General features: G+C 41.2%; 1 protein-coding gene across 1 annotated transcript; it reads right to left on the minus strand.

The window, feature by feature from the left end:
• Nucleotides 1-6,487: 6,487 nt before the first annotated feature.
• On the minus strand, nt 6,488-21,807 carry SPMIP1 (sperm microtubule inner protein 1). The gene is made up of 3 exons (XM_077473543.1): nt 21,579-21,807; nt 12,944-13,414; nt 6,488-6,622 (listed from the first exon to the last, which is right to left on the minus strand). Exons 2-3 carry the CDS (start codon nt 13,404-13,406, stop codon nt 6,507-6,509), a joined length of 579 nt encoding a protein of 192 aa, XP_077329669.1. The 5' UTR covers nt 13,407-13,414; nt 21,579-21,807; the 3' UTR covers nt 6,488-6,506.
• Between the last annotated feature and the right edge of the window lie 2,523 nt (nt 21,808-24,330).

Raw genomic sequence — 24,330 nt, forward strand, 5'->3', positions numbered from 1 at the left:
ACTACAGCCTCAGAGTTCAATCTAGCTAACATTTTTTTTACATAGGAAAAAACATACATACCCTATATACCCATTGATTTGCTTAAAGTGTTACTAAACTCACAACAGTAAAATCAGTCTGTATATGCAGTAAATCATGCTTGTTATACTGTGGAACCTAAGGGGTTAATCCTCCGCATTGTGTAAAAATAGCTGTTTGATTCTGTCTTCTCTGATCCACCCCTTCCCCAATCCATCTCCTGATAAGACAGAGCCTTTGAGGGCACTCTGCACATGCCCGGTATAGTGTGTATTGCTAGAGAGTTTTTTTTTTTTTCTTGGGAGGGTGCATGGGATCAGCACAGGGCCAATCAGCACTGTGCAGACACAGGGTCAGGTGTCCTGCAGCCTCATAGTACAGTCCAGTGTTTCTCAACTCCAGTCCTCAAGGCGCCCCAACAGGTCACGTTTTCAGGATTTCCCTCATATGAAATTGCTGTGGTAATTACTAAGGCAGTGAAACTGATCAAATCACCTGTGCAAAATAATGGAAAACCTGAAAACATGTCCTGTTGGGGCGACTTGAGGACTGGAGTCGAGAAACCCTGGTATAGCTGCAATAGAATGAAAACTGCTCCTACAAGCTTTAACCAGACACTGATAGCAGTCACAAGACTGCTATATACTGCTGATGAGAAAAGGTTTTTAGCAGTTTATATGTATTAAAATAATTGCATTTCCATGTTATGTGTACTGTGGGAGACCAGATATAGTGAATGCAGGGTCTTGGGTTTAGTAACACTATAACATGGCACATGAGAATAGACAATGCTGCACACTGGCCTAGGGGGCTCTGTAGATATGATATATTGTCCTCACAGTGTCTGAGTGGCTCTAGAGGGAAAAAGGAATATGCACATTGGAACCTTGGTTTACAAGTAACACAGTTAACGAGCGCTTTGAAAGACGAGCAACTTTTTTATTTATTATTCTGACTCGGTTTGCGAGTGTTGTCTCGCAAAATGAGCAGAATTCAAGCTAATGGGCGGTGCAGTACCGCATTTGGAATGGTTCGAAGCCGTTCGGAAAAACTTGGAATAACTCTGAAATACTCGGAAATACTCAGAAATACTCCCTTCCCGAGGCTTTCTGAGCTGTCCCTGAGTATTTCCGAGGCTCTTCGGAACCCCCCACCTCTAGCCACATGCGGTATTGCATGTAATAGAAGTCAATGTGGAATGAATTATGTCAGTTTCCATTGACTTCTATGGGGAAACTCGCTTTGATATGCGAATACTTTGGATTACAAGCATTCTCCTGGAATGGATTATGCTTGTAATCCAAGGTTCCACTGTATACGCAAGTGGCTAGTATAAGGTAGCACAGAACTGAAAAGTTAAACCTGATTGGTTGATGTTGGGCAACTATTTTGTAACAAGGTGTGAACTGTGAAAGCAAAGCCAATAAAAAAAAAAAAACTGACAATGTTGTGGAAATTATCCATGCCACTACTGTTCAGGTGGAACAGTAAATATTAGCTAAAGAAATTACAATTTGATAATAGAGCTTGTTAGCACATGTAATCAGTGCAATCTGTTCAGTAGTTCTGGGCACAAGACAGCCTTTAGACCCCTTTCACACCAGGACGTTTTGCAGTTGCTATAGCGTTAGAAATAGCGCCTGCAATCCGCTCTAAAACTGCTGCACCATTGTCTGCAGTGTGAAAGCCCCAAGGGCTTTCACACTGGAGCGGTGCGCTGGCAGGACGTCAGGAAAAGTCCTGCCAGCAGCTTCTTTGGAGCAGTGAAGGAGCAGAGTGTTTACTGCTCCTCCACCGCTGCTCCCCATTTAAATCAATGGGGCAGTGCTGTAATACCGCCGGCGGTTTTAACCCTTTCTCAGCCGCTAGCAGGGGGGTAAAAGCACCCCGCTAGCGGCCGATATGTGCTGCAAATCCGGCGGTAAAACACCACTAAAAATAGCGGCGTTTTACCGCCGACGCTATGGGCGGTGTGGTGTGAAAGGGGTCTTAAAGCTGAGAACTATTTTAGCCCTACATCTTTATTGACCTAACTTACCTGTAATTAAGTATGTCCCACGTCACGCAGGCTGCTGGATCCTGGAGAAATCTTCACTACAGGGATGCCACATCCTCTTCCTTTCTCTGAACGTCTGGTGTGCATGGGATTAAGGCCCCTTTCACACTGGGGCGGTGCAGGCATCGGTGGTAGAGCGGCGCTTTGCCAGCGGTACAGCTGCGCTGCCCCATTGATTTCAATGGGTAGGAGTGGTGAAGAAGCAGTGGATACACCGCTCCTAAGATGCTGCTAGCAGGACTTTTTTCACCGTTCTGCCAGCGCATCACTCCAGTGTGAAAGCCCTCCGGCTTTCAGGCTGGATTCACACTGCTGCGGTGACCAGATCGGATGTGATTCGCACCGCACTGCAGTGCAAATCACATCTGATCTCTGTGCGATGAGATTTCAGCCATACAGATAGTATGGCTGAATTCGCATCGCATCCGGCCGAAACTCGCACAGGACCCTTTTTTTTCGGTCCGCAGCAGAATCGGATCGCATGGGTGTTCACACCATGCGATCCGATTCCTGTCCGAGTTTGCAGATCGCACTGCGATATGCGAACTGATCGCATCGCTGCAATGTGAACCCAGCCTCACACTGGGGTGAAAGGGGTCGGTTTTTTTCAGTCGCGATACAGGCGCTATTTTTAGCTCTGTAGCTCCTGAAAAACGCCCAGCTCCCTCACGGTGTGAGACTTTACAGGTAAGTTAGTTAAAAAAAGAAATGTAGGGCTAAAAATATTTTTTAGCTAAACTTCAGTATTAACACACTCATTTATCTTTTCACAAAATGTCCATGACCAAAAAACATTCATACATTCTTTTATAACCCTCCCAAAATAACTTTATTCATAACACATAAAGAACAATGACAAGGTAGCAGTGCCATTAGGCCTACAAGAGTCTAAAAATGTACCTTAACTATAGTGAGGTTTACAATATGGCATAAATCTGCAGGGGGGCCCATTAAAAAAAAAAATAATCAATAGCGTTTACTACCAACTTAATCCTCAGCTTCTCCAAAGTGGATTAGAAAAATACAGTAGACCTCACTGACAGAGCCTCTGCATGAGATGAACACTCTCTAGACGTGGCCATAACTATCACCATACTATATACAGTTCTTTAGACAGACAACCCTCTCATTGGCATGTCCTTGTCTCAGGTGGTAATACCAACTTGTGGATACTGTACAGTCCTGATTTCACTTAACAGCCCTATTTACATATGGTATGATTTTTTTTTTATACTATGCAGCTTCTGCCATCAACTTCATGCTAAAGGAACCAGGCTGCTGTGAGAACAATACAAATGGGCCCCTAGGGCAGTGAGTAATTCACTGTACATCTCTCTACAGCTTTATTTTCCTAACAAACCTATTGTGTTGCTTGAAAACAGAATTGCATACATTGAAATCACCCTTTAGCTATGATTATGACCTTGGTTGTCATAGCAACCTAATCTAGGCATGAATGACTAATCCAGAATTAAAGTTTACAAACTGAATATATATATATATATATATATATATATATATATATATATATATATATATATATATATATATATATATATATATATATATATATATATATATATACAGTATCTGACAAAAGAGTACACCCCTCACATTTTTGTAAATATTTTATTATATCTTTTCATGTGACAACACTGAAGAAATGACACTTTGCTACAATGTAAAGTAGTGAGTGTACAGCTTGTATAACAGTGTAAATTTGCTGTCCCCTCAAAATAACTCAACACACAGCTATTAGTTTCTAAACCCCTGGCAATAAAAGTGAGTACACCCCTAAGTGAAAATGTCTCCGGTGTCATGTGACTCGTTAGTGTTACAAGGTCTCAGGTGTGTTAAATTTGGTGTTATCGCTCTCACTCTCTCACTCTCTCATACTGGTCACTGGAAGTTCAACATGGTACCTCATGGCAAAGAACTCTCTGAGGATCTGAAAAAAAATTGTTGCTCTGCATAAAGATGGCCTAGGCCAGGTATATGCTATTAGCGAACCTTCAGCTGTTGCAAAACTACAAGTCCCATCATGCCTCTGCCTCTGGGTGTCATGCTCGTGGCTGTCAGAGTCTTGCTATGCCTCATGGGACTTGTAGTTCTACAACAGCTGGAGGTCCGCTAATTGCATATCCCTGGCCTAGGCTATAAGAAGATTGCCAAGACTCTGAAACTAAGCTGCAGCATGATGGCCAAGACCATACAGCAGTTTAGCAGGACAGGTTCCACTCAGAACAGGCCTCGCCATGGTTGACCAAAGAAGTTGAGTGCACGTGCTCAGCTTCATATCCAGAGGTTGTCTTTGGGAAATAGACGTATGAGTGCTGCCAGCGTTGCTGCAGAGGTTGAAGGGGTGGGGGGGTCAGCCTGTCAGTGCTCAGACCATACGTCGCACACTGCATCAAATTGGTCCGCATGGCTGTCTTCCCAGAAAGAAGCCTCTTCTAAGGATAATGCACAAGAAAGTCTGCAAACAGTTTGCTGAAGGCAAGCAGACTAAGAACATGTAGAGAATTAGTAAATACTGTGCTGTCAACAAAACATGAAACAGCAGCCAGCACAACAAATGATAATTGCAAATAACAAAACAAATATAGAAAAGGGTGGAGCTAAATAAGAATGGTATTGGACCATATAAATAAAACTATTGTTTAAACATTCAGAACTTGTGCAAACATAATTAAATGTACATAAAAATATAAAGTGCAAAGTTAATGAAATTTAAAGTCCACACTGTGAAAAGTGAATAAAAACATTAAAAAGGAGTCCAAAAAATAAGTGAAAAAAAAACAACCAAACTGTTGAAGTGTTAATCCCGGTGGGTAGATATCAACCTCCAAATATGAAGACAATAATGCATGAAAATAAAGTAATGGGAGAAACCACCACTCATAAAACTGAGGCTTATGGACTCAACAAGGCATAAGACTAAGGACAAGTAAAACCTTGGACAGAGGGGTGGCTGTGGACATAGTATACTTAGATTTTGCAAAAGTGTTTAACACGGTTCCCCACACATGTTTAATGTGTAAGGTAAAGTCTACAGGTTTGGAAATATCAGTTTGTAAATGGATAGAAAACTGTCTAAAAGACAGAATTCAGAGAGTAGTGGTTAATGATTCTTACTCTGAATGGTCTAAGGTTATCAGTGGTGTACCCCAAGGTTCAGTGCTGGGACTCTTACTTTTTAATATCTTTATAAATGATATTGGGTCTAAGATTAAAAGTACCATTTCAGTGTTTGCAGATGACACCAAGCTATGCAGTGGAATAACGTCCTTACAGGATGTCTCCAACTTGCAAGCCGACCTCAATGCACTGTTTAATTGGGCAACTATGTGGCAGATGAGGTTTAATGTTGAAAAATGTAAAGTTATGTACTTATTATGTTATGTTATGTTGAACCACTCCTGGGCTCTAACTGAAATGGCTCAGCAGGGAGCCACAGGAAAATCCAGAGAAGTTTTCCTCAATTCAAAACAAGAAAGAGGCTGGATAGTGCATTATCGCTAGTTTAAAAATGTATTGAGAAAACATAACATCAGGGTACTCACATATTTTAGGTGCTTCCAGCACACCAAACTATAAAAGCATTAAGCCTAGGATTCCTCTCCAAAGGACTTCCAAACTTGTATGTGTCAGCAGCTTGTACAAACAAGCATGCATCCAAGCTCCTTCACCGTCCTGGCACCTCCCCTACATGTGACCACACAGCACTAATCATGTGTCTTCCTCAGGGGGATCTTTATACCTGACGCTGATTGCAGTCTCAGGTTGCTCTAGAGTAGCTTGCAAGATTTATATATTTTTATAAGGGGGCACTCTTTATGTCTGGAAGAAAAAAGATTTAATCTCCAAATACGGAAAGGTTTCTACATAGAAAGAGCTGTGAAAATGTGGAATAGACTCCCCCTGAGGTGGTTCTGGCCAGCTTAGTAGATTGCTTTAAAAAAAAGGCCTGGATTCTTTCCTAATTGTACATAATATAACTGGGTACTGACATTTATAGGTAAAGTTGATCCAGGGAATATCTGATTGCCTCCTGGGGGATCAGGAAGGAATTATTTCCCCTGCTGTAGCAAATTGGATTATCCTTTGCTGGGGGTTTTCACCTTCCTCTGGATCAACTGTGGGTAAAGGATGGTGTATATGGGATTGTATGATTTATTTTAATTTTATTTTTATTTCTTGGACTAGATGGTCTTTTTTTAAACCTGATTAACGATGTAATAGCACTAAAAGAATTCTACTCAAGATTGCACGAGAAATTCAATAAAATGTGATAATGGAAATATGTTTCTATGGTTATTGGCTATTTTTTGTTGTTGTTATATAAACAGTGGAATTACGTCACACAAATTACATCTGTGAAATTACTTTTTTGCATTTAAATAATCATAAATGTATTTCAGTCTGACAAAGTTACAATGCCATATCCTTAGGATGCGGTTCGCAGGGTATACCATTCTTTCTGAAGAAGGTGTCATTCACAATAGGACAACGCCGGTACAAACTTCCATTGTTTTTAGTTGCATTACCTGGAAGAAAATAACCACATTGTTTATTAGTGCACTATGCTGCATACAGAAAATAGAGGTTGGCAGATAAATCCCTCAAAACCTAACGTGAAACTCTGCATCTGTGTTTTACAACTCAGTGAGTCAATGACACAAAATGCAGGGCAACAACTGAAACTTCAGAGGCTGCATATTTATCCCTAGGTCAATATCTTAGCAAGTATTCCAACTAGGATGAGGAGGACTGCTTTCTACCTTACACCATTGAAAATAAGCCAGCAATGGCAGCTCGCATATTTTATGCCTTTAAAGGGGGAGTCCGCCGGGAGTGCGTGTTTTTTTTTTTAAAAGCCAGCAGCTACAAATACTGCAGCTGCTGATATTTAAAATAGTGACACTTACCTGTCCAGCGCGCCCGCGATGTCGGCACCCGAAGCCGATCTCTCGATCGTCTCTAGGGTGCTGCCGCCGCCATCTTCGGTATGGGAATCAGGAAGTGGAGCCTTTCGGCTTCATTTCCCGGTTCCCTACTGCGCATGCGGGAGTCGCGCTGCGCAATGAGGATGGACCAGCTGCCTCTGGGATCCGTGTGTTTCCCAGCAGGCAGCGGGGGACTTTCGGAAAGGGGCGTAATCTACGCCCCTTTCCGCAGAGAGCTATCCAGGAAGTGGGTGCAGATACCTGTACTGTACAGGTACCTGCACCCCCTCCCCCCTGAGAGGTGCCAATTGTGGCGCCGGAGGGGGGGAGGATTCCAATGAGCGGAAGGTCCACTTTAGGGTGGACCTCCGCTTTAAGGTTCCCTTTAAATAAACATAGAAAAGGCAGGAAAAAAAAAACAGTAGTCCATCCAGTCTTCCTGTTTTTTTTTTTATATATATTTGTATTTTTTTTGTTTTTGTTTTTTTCCTTAACTTTTTGTCCCAACTATATTTGAAGGCATTTTTAATACATAATTTGTATTTTTTTTTGTTTTTTTCGTTAACTTTTTGTCCCAAGTATGCTTGAAGGCATTCATATTCATGTTCCAAGAATCAACTACCCTTTCAGTAAAATAATATAGATAGGTGACAATATCAAGTCAGGAATCAAACACGTCAAAATGGCTAAACTTAAAAACATAAACAGACTGGGGCTGGGAAGTCAAGTTAGTACAGACTAACATGGGCTCTCATATAATGTGCCAGCACTAGCCCATAGGGCTGGCCCTCGTTAAGTGGAATGTGCAACAAACAATACAGACTACTTAAATAGCACAAAACTAGGCAAAAACAGCAAATCCCATGATCAAATCTTACCATGTTTCTGACAATAACGGTAAAAAAATAAAATTGACTAGTCAAATGTAAAATGAACAAATAACATCATCATAAGGTGTTGCAATAGATTGTATAGGCTTCCTTAGTCTTTGGAGTCTGTTTATCACATTCCTCACACAAGATGAACACGATATTCACCCAATTTTAAGTTTTGATTATAAAGCTGTTCTATAAAGCAAATCTTGGGTGAAAACATTGATAAATAGTATCCTTTCTATTGTTTTTTTCAGATACTATAATGATCATAATATATATAATCTGTTGAATGTGCATTAACAATTTAAAAGTCTTGTTTCTTGCTACATTTGGTAACTATATGTGTTGTGGAAAATTTGATTGTATAACATTTTATTCTAGGATGTGTGTTTTATAGTTTGCCATCTGTCTCCCTGTGTCTGGTTTGATAGAGGAGCGCTCTATCAGAGCGCACTTGGGTCAAATTGAGACCAGTGGTAAAAAGTCAGTATGAAAACTTTCTCATCGGATTTGAGACGTGTTCTCTGTGTCTGTGGATGTTTGTAGGCATCAAGCGCAATGCGCTGGGATTTTTGCCTTCAAATGAATATGGGCATTAGAGAAGCGAAGTCTACATAACGAGATAGACATATTATTTTATCTCTGTGTGGCTACGTTATCCTTTTTGGATACATATCTGCTTTAATGAGAGGACATTGGTATCTGCCTTGTTAAAATACTTGTACCGTATGTTAACAACACCAGTAGCAAAGTCCCCGCAGATTGTCTCAAGCTTTTAAGAATCATAATGAGCTCACCCCATACTGTTTACTTTAAAAGCACTATGGTCTGTGCTCCATTCTGACTAAAAGGGGGCGTGTGCATTTCCTCTTGTGAATGCCCTCCCCTTTAATGTATGTCATTTCCTGTGATGTCATTTTCTGTACTAAGGAAGTGCTTGCCTATTGGGGGCAGGACTTCCTGTTTGTCATTCTTTGGGAGATAATAAAAGGCGATGTTGAGCCCCCAGGGGGGGGGGGCAGAAGCATGGAACTGAGAACGTAGAAGGATGGTTGAGTCTGTTCATTGGGATGAATGTGTTGGAAGGTAACCTAAAGCATTATATCATTAAGATGGAAATGGGTGCTTATTGAAAGCACAAAGTAGGTAGTGGGGCTGTGTGCATAGCATAGCAGCCAAATTTCCACGACATATGTATATAGATCAGATTCAGCCACAGTTTCTTGATTAAAAATTACAATGTATAACTACTGGCCATACACTTATAGATTTATTTTTTCAGCCTGCAGGCCAAATGAAAGAAATTTGACAGATTCCTCCATCCAAAATAAATGCAGGAATGGGAAATTCTCTATGGCTGGCCATTGGGTTCCAACAACCAGAACTTGCTGTCAGAGTACCAAAACAGTGGCTGCACGTGATTGGATACAGTCACTGTTTGGCCAACAATATTCCACCCACGGCTTCAAATTTAGCTCATTCTTGCTGAATTGGCTGAAATTCTGGAAGAAATTCAGCAAATTCTTACCGAATCAGATGAAATTTGGGCAATGTATGGCAGCTTTTAGACTGGTTTACAGCAAAACACTCTCTGTATAGCAATACGAGCAATGAAAAAGCAATGTAAAAATGTGAAAGTCAAATCTAAAATGCCTTTCAGATAAATGTTCCAGTAATAAAACTAAATGTGTATTCAGTGAAAATACACTGTAATGTCCCTTTGATATTGTTGACTAGTATATTAGATATTATTTAAACAATGGCAGATAATGCTGAGTCACAAGTCAGTTACATTTGATTTTAGCAGCCATACTCTAGTTTGTAGGGCCCCATGTACACCAGCAGCTCCTAAACTTGAGTTTAGGAGCTTTTGGCATTTTTTTGCCAACGCTCCTACACCCAACTCCATAAAAGTCTATGTGTACATGTACACATAGGCTTTTAGGATTATTTAGGAGCTGCTGAGGTTAGAGGAGGTTCAACCTCCCCTAACCTTCTTCTCCTGAATGCAGAATGATTGCTTTTAGAGTAGTAACGTTTTGACCACTGGCCGCAAAATTGCGGCATGATTTTGAAATGTTTTCCCACAGCCGACGGTCAAAGTGATTCAAGTGTACAAGAAGCCTTATAGGTTTTCACAAGATACGATATAGTGCAGGAGTGCCCAACCTTTTGAAGAGCGAGGGCCACTTAAGCGACTTGGTAATCGGTCACGGGCCACAATGAGCGGAGCGGGTGGATGGTATGTCCGTGACCACTCTGCATTTGCAGAGCACACACAGACGCAGCCCACGATAATTTTTAGCGGATCGTATTGGAGGTAGAGCACAAGTCGGTTTATGTCTGCCACTACTTAGAGGTGAATGGAGGGTCCAATTGGTCGGACTGTCGGGCTGACACTGTGAAAGGGGTCCAAGGCTGCTTTCACACTGATGCGCTGCGGTTTACCCGCACCACGTGTGCAATACAGTGTACCTTTGGCTTTCCTACAGTTTGCAATAGATTTCTATTATATTCTGCAGGTTTGGTGCACTTTTAGAAAGCTCACCAAACTTGCAGGTAATAATAAAAGTCTATGGCTCACTGCAGGTAACCCGCAGGTAAACTGCTCTGCACCTGCGGATCAGTTTGAAAGCAGCCCAGTAACCAGTGCAGAAAAGATATGCCCATATATTAGAAGGCGGCACAGTGGTGTAGTGGGTAGCACTCTCGCCTAGCAGTAAAAAGGGTCGCTGGTTTGAATCCCAACCACGACACTACCTGCCTAGAGTTTGAATGTTTTCCCTGTGCCTGCGTGGGTTTCCTCCCACACTCCAAAGACATGCAGGTAGGTTAATTGGCTTATGTCCCAAATTGGCCCTGGAATATGAATGGGGACCTTGTACTATTGGATCCTTGAGGGTAGGGACCGATGTGAGTGTGCAATGTACAGGGATAGGGACAATTGTAGACACTCACTCAGTTTGAACTGGATGGACTTGTGTCTTTATTTAACTATGTAACTATACACTGTGATTTTAGTAATAAACTGACCTTTAATAACAGTATTCTTTCTATTCTATCCCAGAGCAGGAGGTCGCGGGCCACAACAGAAGGCTCCGCGGGCCACTGGTTGGGCACTCCTGAGATAGTATAATCTGAATTACCAACAGCTAACATTACATGTCCTATGCTTGGCAGTCATGTTAGATGTTCAGCTGTGGTACAAATTTAGTAATATTAGTGAACAGGAAGGCGTTAATGTGAAGGTCACTGAAGCAAATACGACGCAAGGGTATAATAATGCAACAATATAAAAATGTGGATGCCGCACAGCCTCCAGAGTGTCCTAGTCCATTGCCAACTGTTGGGAGTGTCTGCTAGGAACTTCAAATGTCAACACATAGTGACATAAATAACCCTTTGTGCCCCATATCACTGCAAATCCACTATGAAAAAGTTATGTGGCAGTCTCAGACCGGGCTCTGGCCAGGCCATGCCCCCAATGTATTTTGCTTTGCCCCCCTCTGGAGCTTAGTCAAAGGGAGCAATGACTTAGCTCCAGGGGGCGGAGCAAAACATGTTGGGGGTGTGGCCTGCCCAGGGTGAGACTGTTGCATACTCTTTCATAATGGATTTACAGCATTGTGGGGCTCAAGGGGTATTTTATATACTATAATAATGTACCCCTGAAATGGAAGGAATTTTTTCTAACAAATTGGGTCTAGTCTTAACCACTTAAAGCCCGCCCACCACATATATATACTATGGCAGCGTGGCTCTATTGCGCAAAACGACATACCTGTAAGTAGTTTCATGCAATAGATAGTGTGGACACGCACACCCGCTGTATGGAGGAGCCGGTGCGCGGCGGATAGAGCTGAAACAAGGCAGATCCCCGTTTTGACAGGGGACAACATGGAGATCTGCTGTTCCTAGTGATTAAGAACAGCGATCTCTGGGTTGTTCCTGTCAGCACTTCCACCGCACAATAAGAAAACACACTGAGGGAACATATCTAACCCTTTGATCGCCATGATGTTAACCCATTCTCTGCCAGTATCATTTATACAGTAATCAGTGCATTTTTTTAGTCCCCAAAAAGTGTCACATAGGGTCAGATTTGTCCGCCGCAATGTCACAGTCCCGCTAAAAATCGCAGATCGCCACCTTTACTAGTAAAAAGAAAAGTCCATAAATCTATCCCGTAGTTTGTGGACGCTAAAACTTTTGCGCAAACCAATCAATATACGCTTATTGGGATTTTTTTTAAACAAAAATATGTAGTAGAATACATATTGGTCTAAATTGATGAAAGAATTTTTTTTTTTTACATTTTTTTTTAATATGTATTATAGCAGAAAGTAAAAAATATGGTTTGTTTTTTCAAAATCGGCAGTCTTTTTTTGTTTATAGCGCAAAAAAATTAAAAAAAAACACAGAGGTGATCAAATCTAACCAAAAGAAAGCTCTATTTGTGGGAAAAAAAGTACATCAATTTTATTTGGGTCCAACGTTGCACGCCCACGCAATTGTCAGTTAGTGCCGGTTCACACAGGGGCAACTCAGATCCGACTTCAAGTCGCCCCAAGTCACCTCAGGTCGCACAACATGTAGAAATCAATGTAAGTGAATGAGAGCTGTCTTAATGCACACTACTGAAGTCGCTCCGACTTCAGAAAAGGTTCCTGTACTACTTCAATCCGACTTGTAGGGGACTGATACCCATTGATTTCAATGGAGGTCGTCTCCAAGTCGGATCTCCGTCTATACGGAGGCGACTCTCAGAGAATTATCAGCTCTCAAAAGGAGTTCCCCCCTGAGAGTTCATTCTCTGATTGGCCACGGCAAGTTGCCTGGCCTGGGGCGACTTAAAGTAGTGTTGTAAGTCATGTCCAAGTCACGTCCAAGTCGCGTCCAAGTCACGTCCAAGTCACGTCCAAGTTGCCTCCAAAAGTCGTGTTGCCCCTGTGTGAACCGAGCCTTAAAGTAACGTAGTGCCGTATCGCAAAAAATCACATAAAGGGGTAAATTAAACACAGAAAGGTAATAATACACCTCGACTCACCCATTTGCCACCCATAATCCCAGCTGGAAATTAATGGGTAGGTGTATTTGTTCTCTGGTTTGAGTTTATTTCTTACTCTCATGTAGTGGTAACGTCCTTGCTCCTCTTTAGAAGTTCCAGAATACAGCAGACTAAGCGTTCTGGGACTGGCAGGTCTCATCACAGTATCAGTAAAGCAAGTTGTCTCTCCTCCATCTATTTTGTTAATGTCTTTTGGGCCTTGGTTGTTTTCATGGCTATTCCCATTCTTATCCATACTGCCATGAAAGGCTGAATGAGAAATAGCCGGCAGCTTGAAATTATCCTTAATTTTCGGCACAGAAATGTTGTGTTTTGTATTCGCAAAACATGGTAAGTTCTGTCCATAGTGATGCCGCCAACTGGCACGTGTCAGGATTTCTTTGAGATAACATTCCTTCAAAAAGTCTTGTTTCTGGGTGGTTAGATTAAACTCCCGTGCCATTGGAGAAACTGGTTATCACAAGACAGTAATCCACATAAAAAAACACAAAAGTATATAAAATAATTCTATATATGACAAGAATAGGTGATTCAATGAGGCTGATTTCTACCTAGTAGATATTTAAAATAAGCAATGGCCAGCTTCAACTGCTCTGCATGTATCTGTGCAAGAAAATGTGTAGAACACTTTAGGCTGTTCCATTACCCTTCCTTATGTACCGGTGTACAAAGGACACCTTGTCAATTCTTTCCCTAGTGTTACACTTGGCTGCCTGAGAAAACTAACTTGAGACCCATGTAAGAGTCATTACTCTTGTTGATGATCAGTCACTATGGTTACCGTGTTTGGCAAAACAACATTTTCCCATCAGAAGAAATGCTTCATACGTGGTTATTTTCATGATCTGTAAAATACCTTTTTGGATCTAAAAGTAATTGTAAACCCCATCTAAGCACTCATTTATTTTTACATATATCATTGGGACTAAATAGGTAATGACATTCCTGCCATAAAGACAAGATATTCTTTGCCAAAGTATTAATGTAAATGTGTTGCAATCTTGTGAGCTTCTATGTATACTTTATATTTAGACAAATAGCTGCCAGCACCCTAACACACTCCCTTTAAAATGTGTATAAATACCAATTGTCTAAATAGTGCAGCCCTAATCTTTGGTTTAGAAATGAGTGACTCTATCTAATTATCACACTGTGCATCAAAAACAATAATTCCTAAAACATAAAAAACAAAACGTGGATTTAGATATAAATGTCCAACAATCTTTTGTGCTGTCCCTCTAAGAACAAGTTTTTCATCTGTCCTTGGGAAATCACGCAACCAAAAAAGTTTTTCAAGCTTTATAGCGCTATTATTTCTTGCTTGCAGAAATATCCTCTAATTTCCAATTCTTTTCATTGTACCTTGATCACTTGAAATTGTGCCGCCTTCACCAGATGTGCCCTCACCTTGTTAACATAGCTACTGTATATAGCCTTGATACTTTACTCCAGTAGCCTTTACTCCATCTGTGCTTCAGCCTAGGTTCACACTGACAGCGGGATTGAAATCATGCAAGTTCAGCTGAACTCGCACAATTGCATACCCGCATGTCAGTCCAACTTAGGGAACGATTTCAGGGATATCTGTGCGGATTTCTGTACAGATATCTATACATATGGCACCCCAAAGTCACCAAAAGTAGTATAGAAACTAATTTTGGGAACTGGTGCGGCACCGCACCAATTCCGACAGTACCATTGACATGCCAAATCACATCAATGTGAACCTAGGCACACACCTCACGTGTGAATCACTTCTCCCGTTGATTAGAAGCCTCCAGTCTCCAGCTTATTTTCCCACGCAGAAGACGTTCAATCATGCTTTATCCTTAAAAAACTATTTTTATTCCATCACAGGCTAGTACAATACTCACATTAAAACAATTAAAATACAGCCTTGTGCACCATAGCAAGGAATACCTAGGGTTCTGCAGTTACCATCAGCATAAAACTACTCGCCTGTATCTCTGATTTACTCACAGCATCAAGCTTCAGGTCCTGCCCCTACATGTTAATCACATCTCGTGACTTCGTCAGGGGGATTTGATTGGAATATATTGAATGGGAACAGCATCATCCAATCATATCCCCCTGAGGAAATCACGAGGTGTGATGAAACATGTAGGGGCAGGATCCGAAGGGTATACACATTTTAAATGGAATGTGTATAATGGTGCTGGCAGCTATTTGTCTCAATAAAAAGTATACATTGCAGCTCACAAAATTGCAAACAGGAAATAATAGCACTATACAGCTTGAAAAACTTTTTTGGTCGTGTGATTTCACAAGGACAAATGAAAAACTTGTTCTTAAAGGGACAGCACAAAAGATTGTTGGATATTTATATCTAAATACACATTTTGTTTTTTTTATGTTTTAAGAATTATTGTTTTTTGATGCATAGTGTGATAAAAAGATAGATTCACAAATTTTTAAACCAAGGATTAGCGCTGCACTATTTAGACAATCAGTTCTTTGCCAAATTTGCCCATGTTTATGTAGGTTATCTACAGAGAAGGCTCATTTAGACTTTCTCCACCAATAATCAGCATATATTTGGGCAGCTGATGTTTTTATCACTTGTTAGGTATTCACTTAGACATCATTTTAGGGCCGCAGTAGTGCACACACCCACTCTAACACAACAGTTTGTTTTTCTTCTACGTGATATTGGTAGCCATGGATGGCTAAATCTGCTGCAGATCAGGCTACCTGCAACTGATGAGAAGTCTCAGGTGGTCTGATATATGCTTGTAAGGACAGTTTTTATGACAATTGGCTTTCCAAATTAAAGTAGAACTATAGACAAATGTTTTTTTACATCTTGGATAGAGCAAGGGAGGGTTATAACCCCTCAAATGGCGTTTTTGTTTTTTTTATATCTAGGTCCCATTGTGGCAATTTCTCTTCACTTCCTGTCCCATAGCCAAACAGAAAGTGAGAGAAAATCCCTGAAAATTAGGCGATTCCTCGGTGAGCCCCAGGTCACCAGAACTAGTGTCCCCATTGGAAGATTTCCTCTTTATTACTTTTCTGGGGAAAACCCAAACTTTTAGATTTTTTTTTACTTTCACTGATAATGGTAAACAGGACAAATAGGAGAGGGTGAATCTCCTTAATGGGGCACAGACAGCAATAAAAACTGTCAAGTGTTCTAATCCCGCTCCACTTTATCTAAAACTAAAAAAAAGTTTTACCTTTAGTTACACTTTAATTCCTTGAAGATAAGATCAGTATCAACATTACTTAAAAACACTTTTGGGCTGGGGTTACACTTTTTATGTTATGATGTGTTTCAGTAATGTGCATCCATTTCCAAAGGCACCCCAATGCACGTAATCAACAACACAAAACTCCAGCGCTAAGATTTTTTGGTCTTATGCTGGCCATACACCATACAACTCTCCTCTATGGATCTCCCCCAGATCTACCAAAACCATATAATATGAGGCCAAATCTAAACACCTTCAATGTGTGTGCAATCAGACAGGCCCCTGTACCACACAGCTGAAGGCAAACCCAAAGGAAATTGAATAAGAAAATTGCATGGTGTATGGCCAGCTTTATTGGAGACAACCTATCAAAGTCAGATTAAAAACTAGTGACACCCCAATGCTCGCGTTGAAGCGCACCAAACACACTCGGGGTGATTTACGAAAGCCGTGTGCCATCAGTAGAGGCGCACGGCGAGGCGCAATGCACATTTCAATATTTACGAAATGGTGTGCCGGTAACAGAGCACGAATCCCCGATTTACTATAGGGATCTCTGCACATAAGAGAGTGCAATCTGTGAGCCACTATGGACATGGCGCACGGCATTTCCAATTCAATATTGACAGAAGATGGAGGTGCCAATATTTTGGAGTGATTTGAGGATGTTTAGTGACAATTGCCCAAGTAACAAATATGCCCAAAATAGAATGAGAAAGTAACTTTTTCAGAGAAAGCCTGCTGTACCTGCAAGTATGTTTAGAACTGCGTGAGATCAATGTAAGCAGTGCGCATGCACAAGCGGCTCTTGCTCTTGTTCACATACATTTGTTCACAGCGTGGCCAAAATCTTAGTAAATGTTAAGCAACATATATGCATTTGTATGGGTTGAATGGGTGCACCTCTAAACTTGACAATTTTTTTTTTTTTACGCTGGTTCACCTTTATGAATTTTGTTAAGGAGATTTGCACATGGGTCATGTTAGCATGTTACGTTGCCAACATGTGACATGCACCTTGTTAAAATTATGTAAAAAAAAAAAAAAAGACACTTGCTCCTCTAGCTCCTCCTAAAGGGGCATTTAACCTTTCCCACTCTAATGCATATGATTCCTTTGGGCTAGCTTTTGCTTTTAAAGAGAAATGCCACACTTCATTCTCCAATGTTCTTGTCTCCCCCTCTAATCCCTTGGATTTTCATGGACTAACTTTTGCTTTTAAAGGGGAACTCCACACTCCATTCTCCAATGCTGTTGTCTCCCCTCCCCCCCCCCCCCCCTCTAATCTCTTAGAATTCCATGGGCTAACTTTTGCTTTTAAAGGGGAACTCCTTAACGACATCACTAAGGGAGCTAGGGAGGAGGTGGAATCCTTACGGCTTGAGCTCCAACGAGATAAAGCCAAGGGGAAAATATTACTGGGAGTGTGCTATAAGCCCCTGAGGGAGGAAGGGGAAACAGATCTCCTACCACAATTTGGATTTGGATTAGCAGCAAGGATGGGAAGTGTTATCATAATGGGGGATTTTAACTATCCAGGCATAGACTGGGCGGAAGGAACCATGCATTCATCTAAGGCTCGTCTGTTCCTAAACGTCTTGCAGGACAATTTTATGGGTGAGATGGTAGACGCACCAACTAGAAATAAAGCGTTACTGTATGTACTGGTTACCAACAATGCAGACCTGATCACGATGTGAAAATATGGGGAAATTTAGGTAACAGTGATCACAGGTCAATTGGCTTCAGTATAAATCACACAAATAGGAAACATAAGGGGAATATAAAGATACTGAATTTCAAAAGAGCAAACTTCCCTAAACTACGAGCCTTGCTAAAAGGCATAAATTGGGATACAATCTTACAAAAACAAAGAACACGGAGGAGAGATGGGTTTGCTTTAACAGCATATTAAATAAGGGCATTAGCCAATACATCCCACTGGGTAATACATTTAAAAGAGTGAACAAAAGTCCTGGATGGCTTAACTCCAATGTAAAAATGCATATAAAAGCAAAGGAGAAGGTCTACTGACTGGAATGGTACCAGCTGATTGGAGAAAAGCCAATGCAGCACCAATATTTAAAAAGGGCACAAAATACATCCCTGGGAATTACAGACCAGTTAGCCTAACATAAATAGTATGTAAACTCTTGGAGGGGATGATAAGGTACTATATACAAGATTTTAGTAATGAGAACGTTATCATTAGCAGTAATCAGCATGGATTCATGAAGAATCATTCTTGCCAAACCAATCTATTAACCTTCTATGAGGTGGTGAGTTGCCATCTAGATTTTGCAAAAGTATTTGACACAGTTCCCCATAAACATTTACTGTACAAAATAATGTCCGTTGGCATGGAACATAGGGTGAGTACATGGATTGAAAACTGGCTACAAGGGCGAGTTCAGAGGGTGGTGCTAAATGGGGAGTACTCAGAATGGTCAGGGGTGGGCAGTGGTGTCCCCCAGGGTTCTGTTCTGGGACCAATCCTATGTAATTCATTCATAAACGACCTGGAGGATGGGGTAAACAGTTCAATCTCTGTATTTGCGGACGATACTAAGCTAAGCATGGCAAGAACTTTTCCACAGGATGTGGAAACCTTGCAATAAGATCTGAACAAATGAATGGGGTGGGGAACTACATGGCAAATGAGGTTCAATGTAGAAAAATATAAAATAATGCATTTGGGTGTCAAAAACAGGAATGCTATCTATACACTGGGGGGAGAACCTCTGGGGGAATCTAGGATGGAAAAGGACCTGGTGGTCTTAGTGTATGATAGGCTCAGCAATGGCATGCAAGTTGCTGCCCACAAAGCAAACAGAATATTGGCATGCATTAAAAAGGGGATTAACACCAGAGATAAAACGATAATTCCTCCCTGCTCTACAAGACTCTGGTCCTGCCACACCTGGAGTATGCTGTCCAGCTCTGGGCACCGGTCCTCAGGAAGGATGTACTGGAAATGGAGCGAGTACAAAGAAGGGCAACAAAACCAATAAAGGAACTGGAGGATATTAGATATGAGGAAAGGTTGCGAGCACTGAACTTATTCTCTCTGGAGAAGAGACGCTTGAGAGGGGATATGATTTCAATATACAAATACCATACTGGTGACCCCACAATAGGGATAAAACAATAGGGATAAAAGTTTAAAAAGACTCGTAGCCACTCACTAAAATTAGAAGAAAAGAGATTTAACCTACGTAGAGGGTTCTTTACTGTAAGAGTGGCAAGGATGTGGAATTCTCCTTCACAGTCGGTGGTCTCGGCGGGGAGCATCGATAGTTTCAAGAAACTATTAGATAAGCACCTGAACGACTGCAACATACAGGGATATACAATGTAACACTGACATATAATCAAACACATGGACTTGATGGTATTGTGTCTTTTTTTAACCTCACCTACTATGTAACTGTGTGTGTCGCACGGACACACCACATCTCCGATCATGGTAAAGAGCCTATGATGTAGGCTCTTTACCACATGATCAGCTGTGTCCAATCACAGCTGATCACAGTGTAAACAGGAAGTGGTGGTTATCGGTTTTCCTCTATTCACTGCTGACAGGGCGTGAATAGAGGAGAGCCGATAAGCGGCTCTACTGACAGTGGGGGAGGGTCTGCACAGATCAGAATCAGTGCAGTGATCATCAGTGCAGCCCCATCAGCAATGCCTGACAGTGCTTAGTGATGCTCACCTGTGATGCCAATTAGTGATGCCTGTCAGTGCTGTATATTAGTGCCTTCTACGGTGCGTATCAGTGAAGGAGAAAAAATAAATTATATTACAAAATTTTGTAACAAACTTAAAAAAAAAAAGTTTTTCTATTTGTTTAGCAACAATAAAAAACCCAGTGGTGACTAAATAACACCAAAAGAAAGCTCCATTTGTCTTTAACCGGTTCCCGACCAGCGCACGACGATGTACGTCGACAGAATGGCACGGGCAGGCCTATTGGCGTACATGTACGTCCAATCTTCAATGCCGCCCTGCCATCGGGAGCGCGCCGCTTGGGACCCCCGTGAGTCCGGCCGTGGGACCCGCGGACTCGATCACCGCGGGCATACCCGCGATCTTCTCATGGGACGGCTGAATGGAGGAAATGCTGTGTAAACAGCATTTCTCCATTCTGCCTAGCAACTAGTGACGCTGATCTCTGCTCCATGTGATTGGAGCAGAGATCAGTGTTCACTAAATGAAAGCCCAACCCCCCCACAGTTAGTAACACACCCCTAGGAACACTTAACCCCTACACTGCCACCCACTGGTTAACCCTTTCACTGCCAGTGCCATTTACACAGGAATCACTGCATTTATATAGCAGTGATTACTGTATAAATGACAATGGTCCCAAAAATGTGTCAAAAAAGTCCAATGGGTCCCCCACAATGTCGCAGTCACAATAAAAATCGCTGATCGCCGCCATTACTAGTAAAAAAAATAATAATAAAAAATTATTAATAAAAATGCTATAAAACTATCCCTATTTTGTAAACGCTATAACTTTTGCGCAAACCAATCAATAATCGCTTATTGCGATTTTTTTTACCAAAAATATGTAGAATACGTATCGGCCTAAACTGAGGGAAAAAAAATTTTTTTATATATTTTTGGGGGATATTTATTATAACAAAAAGTAAAAAATAATGCGTTTTTTTCAAAATTGTCGCTCTATTTTTGTTTATCGCGCAAAAAATAAAAACTGCAGGGGTGATCAAATACCACCAAAAGAAAGCTCTATTTGTGGGAAAAAAAGGACGTCAATTTTGTTTGGGAGCCACGTCGCACGACCGCGCAATTGTCAGTTAAAGCGACGCAGTGCCAAACCACAAAAAGTGGTCTGGTCTTTGACCAGCAAAATGGTCCGGTCTGTAAGTGGTTAAAGAAATGCTAAAACATTTTGTTTGGGTACAGCATTGCATGACCGTGCAATTGTCAACATGCGCTGAAAATTGGCCTGGGCAGTAAGGAGGTGAAAGTGCCCTGTACGCAAGTGGTTAAGGAGATCAACATATAGATTCTGTGACTAGATGTAAACTAATTTTTTTTAGGTAGGGCTTCTACTACATAGTTTTGGTATGGAGTGTTGAATTGAGTGTGCACATTAAGACTGCAAGGTATATTGCCATTTTAAAAGGTGACAATGAACACAATTTTGAGACCGGGATACAGCGTTATCACCTTCATACATGAAATACGGAGACAAGGACAATACATTTTTTTTTTTAAAACACAGAAAATTACCTTTAAAATTAAATTAGCATGTTAAAACTTATATTAAATCTTTGCGATTAGGTTTATAAACACTTTAGAACTGAATTATAAACTAAAGAGGTTAGTAAAACATAGACAAACAAGTAAAGAACCATGAATTAGTCTGAACATACCATTCAAATCTCAGTGTCTTCAGCATGAAGCTCATTGTGTTTCTGTCTCCACATCCAAAGCCTGCAAGAACTCACACATAAGTATTACCAACATGGTAACACATTCTTATGATTCCAGAGGATGGCTGGGTGGTAAGAGGAAAAGACAGACTTGATACCTACCTAAGCAAATCTTTATAAATGGGGAAAATTCTGATCCAAACAAAAGGGGAATTAAAACTGGCAAGCACAGATCCAATAAATGCATGTTAATTAGGAGTCTCAAATAAAGCATTGAGATATAATCCTATAAATACATGCCACCAGAATACCTATGACGTATGCTCTACCTATTTCACAAGGTTCTTTTGTTAACAAGCAGGAAAATTCAGTGGATATTGGATATCTCAGTTGGTTTAGGTTTTTGGTGAATTTTGAGCAGCTATCAGGCAGGTCCAGACTTGATCTACACGTATTAGTGGCTACGTGTCTTACGACATGAACATACTGTGTTCCAGGCAGTTGCCCATGAGCCCAGAGGGCTGGTTATATATATATATTTTTTTATTTGATTGATTTTCAGTAAATAAATGACATTTTGGTGCAAGTACTGCTCCAAGCAAGTTCCTAATATGGGAATCAGTCCTGCTTCACAGGATCTATCTCACAGCCAGGAGCAATAGATAAGCCACACCACGGCTACATTCCAAAAGTTGAAGGTTTATTGATCCATGGATGTATCTCCCATGTCTTATGGGAGCTATGCCCTTGGATCAATAAACCTTCAACTTTTGCAATTTAGCAGGGTGTGGGCGGGGGGGCGGCATTATTTACTAATTAATGGAGCACCAGTCTTAGTTTAATGTAAATGCATGCATTTTCAGACACTTATTACGGCTCTAAAACCCCTTAAACACTGGGCCACAGCCGCATTAGCGCTAAAGCGCTGCTTGTTTTAGTAGCGCTTTAGCGCCGTTTAACCACTTTAGCCCCGGACCAATTTGCAGCCAAAGGACCAGGCCCCTTTTGCGATTCGGCACTGCGTCGCTTTAACTGACAATTGCGCGGTCGTGCGACGTGGCTCCCAAACAAAATCGGCGTCCTTTTTTTCCCACAAATAGAGCTTTCTTTTGGTGGTATTTGATCACCTCTGTGTTTTTTTATTTTTTGCGCTAAACAAAAATAGAGCGACAATTCTGAAAAAAATGCAATATTTTTTACTTTTTGCTATAATAAATATCCCCAAAAAATATATAAAAAAACTTTTTTTTTTCTTCAGTTTAGGCTGATACGTATTCTTGGTAACATATTTTTGGTAAATAAAAAAATCGCAGTTAGTGATTGATTGGTTTGCGCAAAAGTTATAGCGTTTACAAAACAGGGGATAGTTTTATAGCATTTTTATTCATATATTTTTTTTTTACTAGTAAATGGCAGCGATCTTTATTGTGACTGCTACATTATGGCAGACACATCGGACATTTTTGGGACCATTGTCATTTATACAGCAATCAGTGCTATTTAAATGCACCGATTCCTGTGTAAATGACACTGGCAGGGAAGGAGTTAACCACTAGGGGGCGAGGAGGGGTTAAATGTGATGTGTGTTTTTTTTTTTACTGTTGGGGGCGTGGCTTGGCATGTGATGTCACTGATCGTCTTTCCCTATAAAGGGGAACAGACGATCGATGACAGCCACACTAGGAAACACGGGGAGAGGTTTGTTTACACATATCTCTCCTCGTTCTTCAGCTTTGTGACCCGATCACGGGACACCAGCGGTGATTGGGTCCGCGGAGCTCAGGACCGGGTCGTGAGCGCGCCGGCGGCGGCACGCTTACGACCCATGGCTGGGCACTTAAAGAGCAATGTACCTGTACGTTGATGTGCCCAGCCGTGCCATTCTGCCAAAGTAAATGTGCAGGAGGCGGTCCTTAAGCGGTTAAGCAGCACTTTTTATCCGCTAGCGGATCGCTTTTAAGGGGTTAAAAACGCCCATTTGCAGCACTTCCGAAGCGTTTTTCAGGTGCTTTGGAAGCGCTGCCCATTCATTTCAATAGGCAGTGTGTTTTGGGAGCGGTGTATACAAAGATGCTGCTTGCTGGACTTTTTCTAACGATCGCAATCGCAAACCCCATCCCAGTGTGAAAACACACTGAAATGAATGGGAGGTGGTTTTCACGCGCTATTTAGAAGCTATTTCTAGCGCTAAAACTACTGAAAGCCGCCTCAGTGTGAAAGGGGTGTAAGAGATTAAGGCCCGCTGCCAGCACACAGTGATGTATGCAGTCTCAGCTACATACAACTCATGTGGTGTGAGTATACTGTATTGAAAATGGCCTCAGCCCCTCTTTAACCCCCACATCGAACGTGTTTTGGCGTTCCCTGATTAAGCACCAAACTGTTTTAATACAGTATTACATGCTGAGCAGGCGATGTGCGGCGTCCTCACACTGCATGATTGGATCACTGTCTGGATTAAGCATTTTGGATGTCTGCACCCTTCTGAAACAGTGGACTACTGGAGAGAAGATGTTAGTGATTATAACAGGTTGCTGCACAGTGCTGAAACAGTTACTTTGGACCAGCTTGGTCCAAACAAACTACTTAAAAACCTTACTTACCCCCAGGGTGGATAAGATCGTTTTTTTTAAATCAAACTTATTTTAATAAAATGCTTTTGGAGTAAAAATCTATGTAAAGATAGTTTTCTATTTAAGATACATTAATTATTCACTTTAATCAGCATGAAATGGAGCTTAGTTATGTAGCA

Source organism: Lithobates pipiens, unplaced genomic scaffold (genome assembly GCF_037356315.1).
Source record: "Lithobates pipiens isolate NorthernLeopardFrog02 unplaced genomic scaffold, aLitPip1_a1.2 Scaffold_8, whole genome shotgun sequence".
Classification (NCBI taxonomy): domain Eukaryota; kingdom Metazoa; phylum Chordata; class Amphibia; order Anura; family Ranidae; genus Lithobates; species Lithobates pipiens.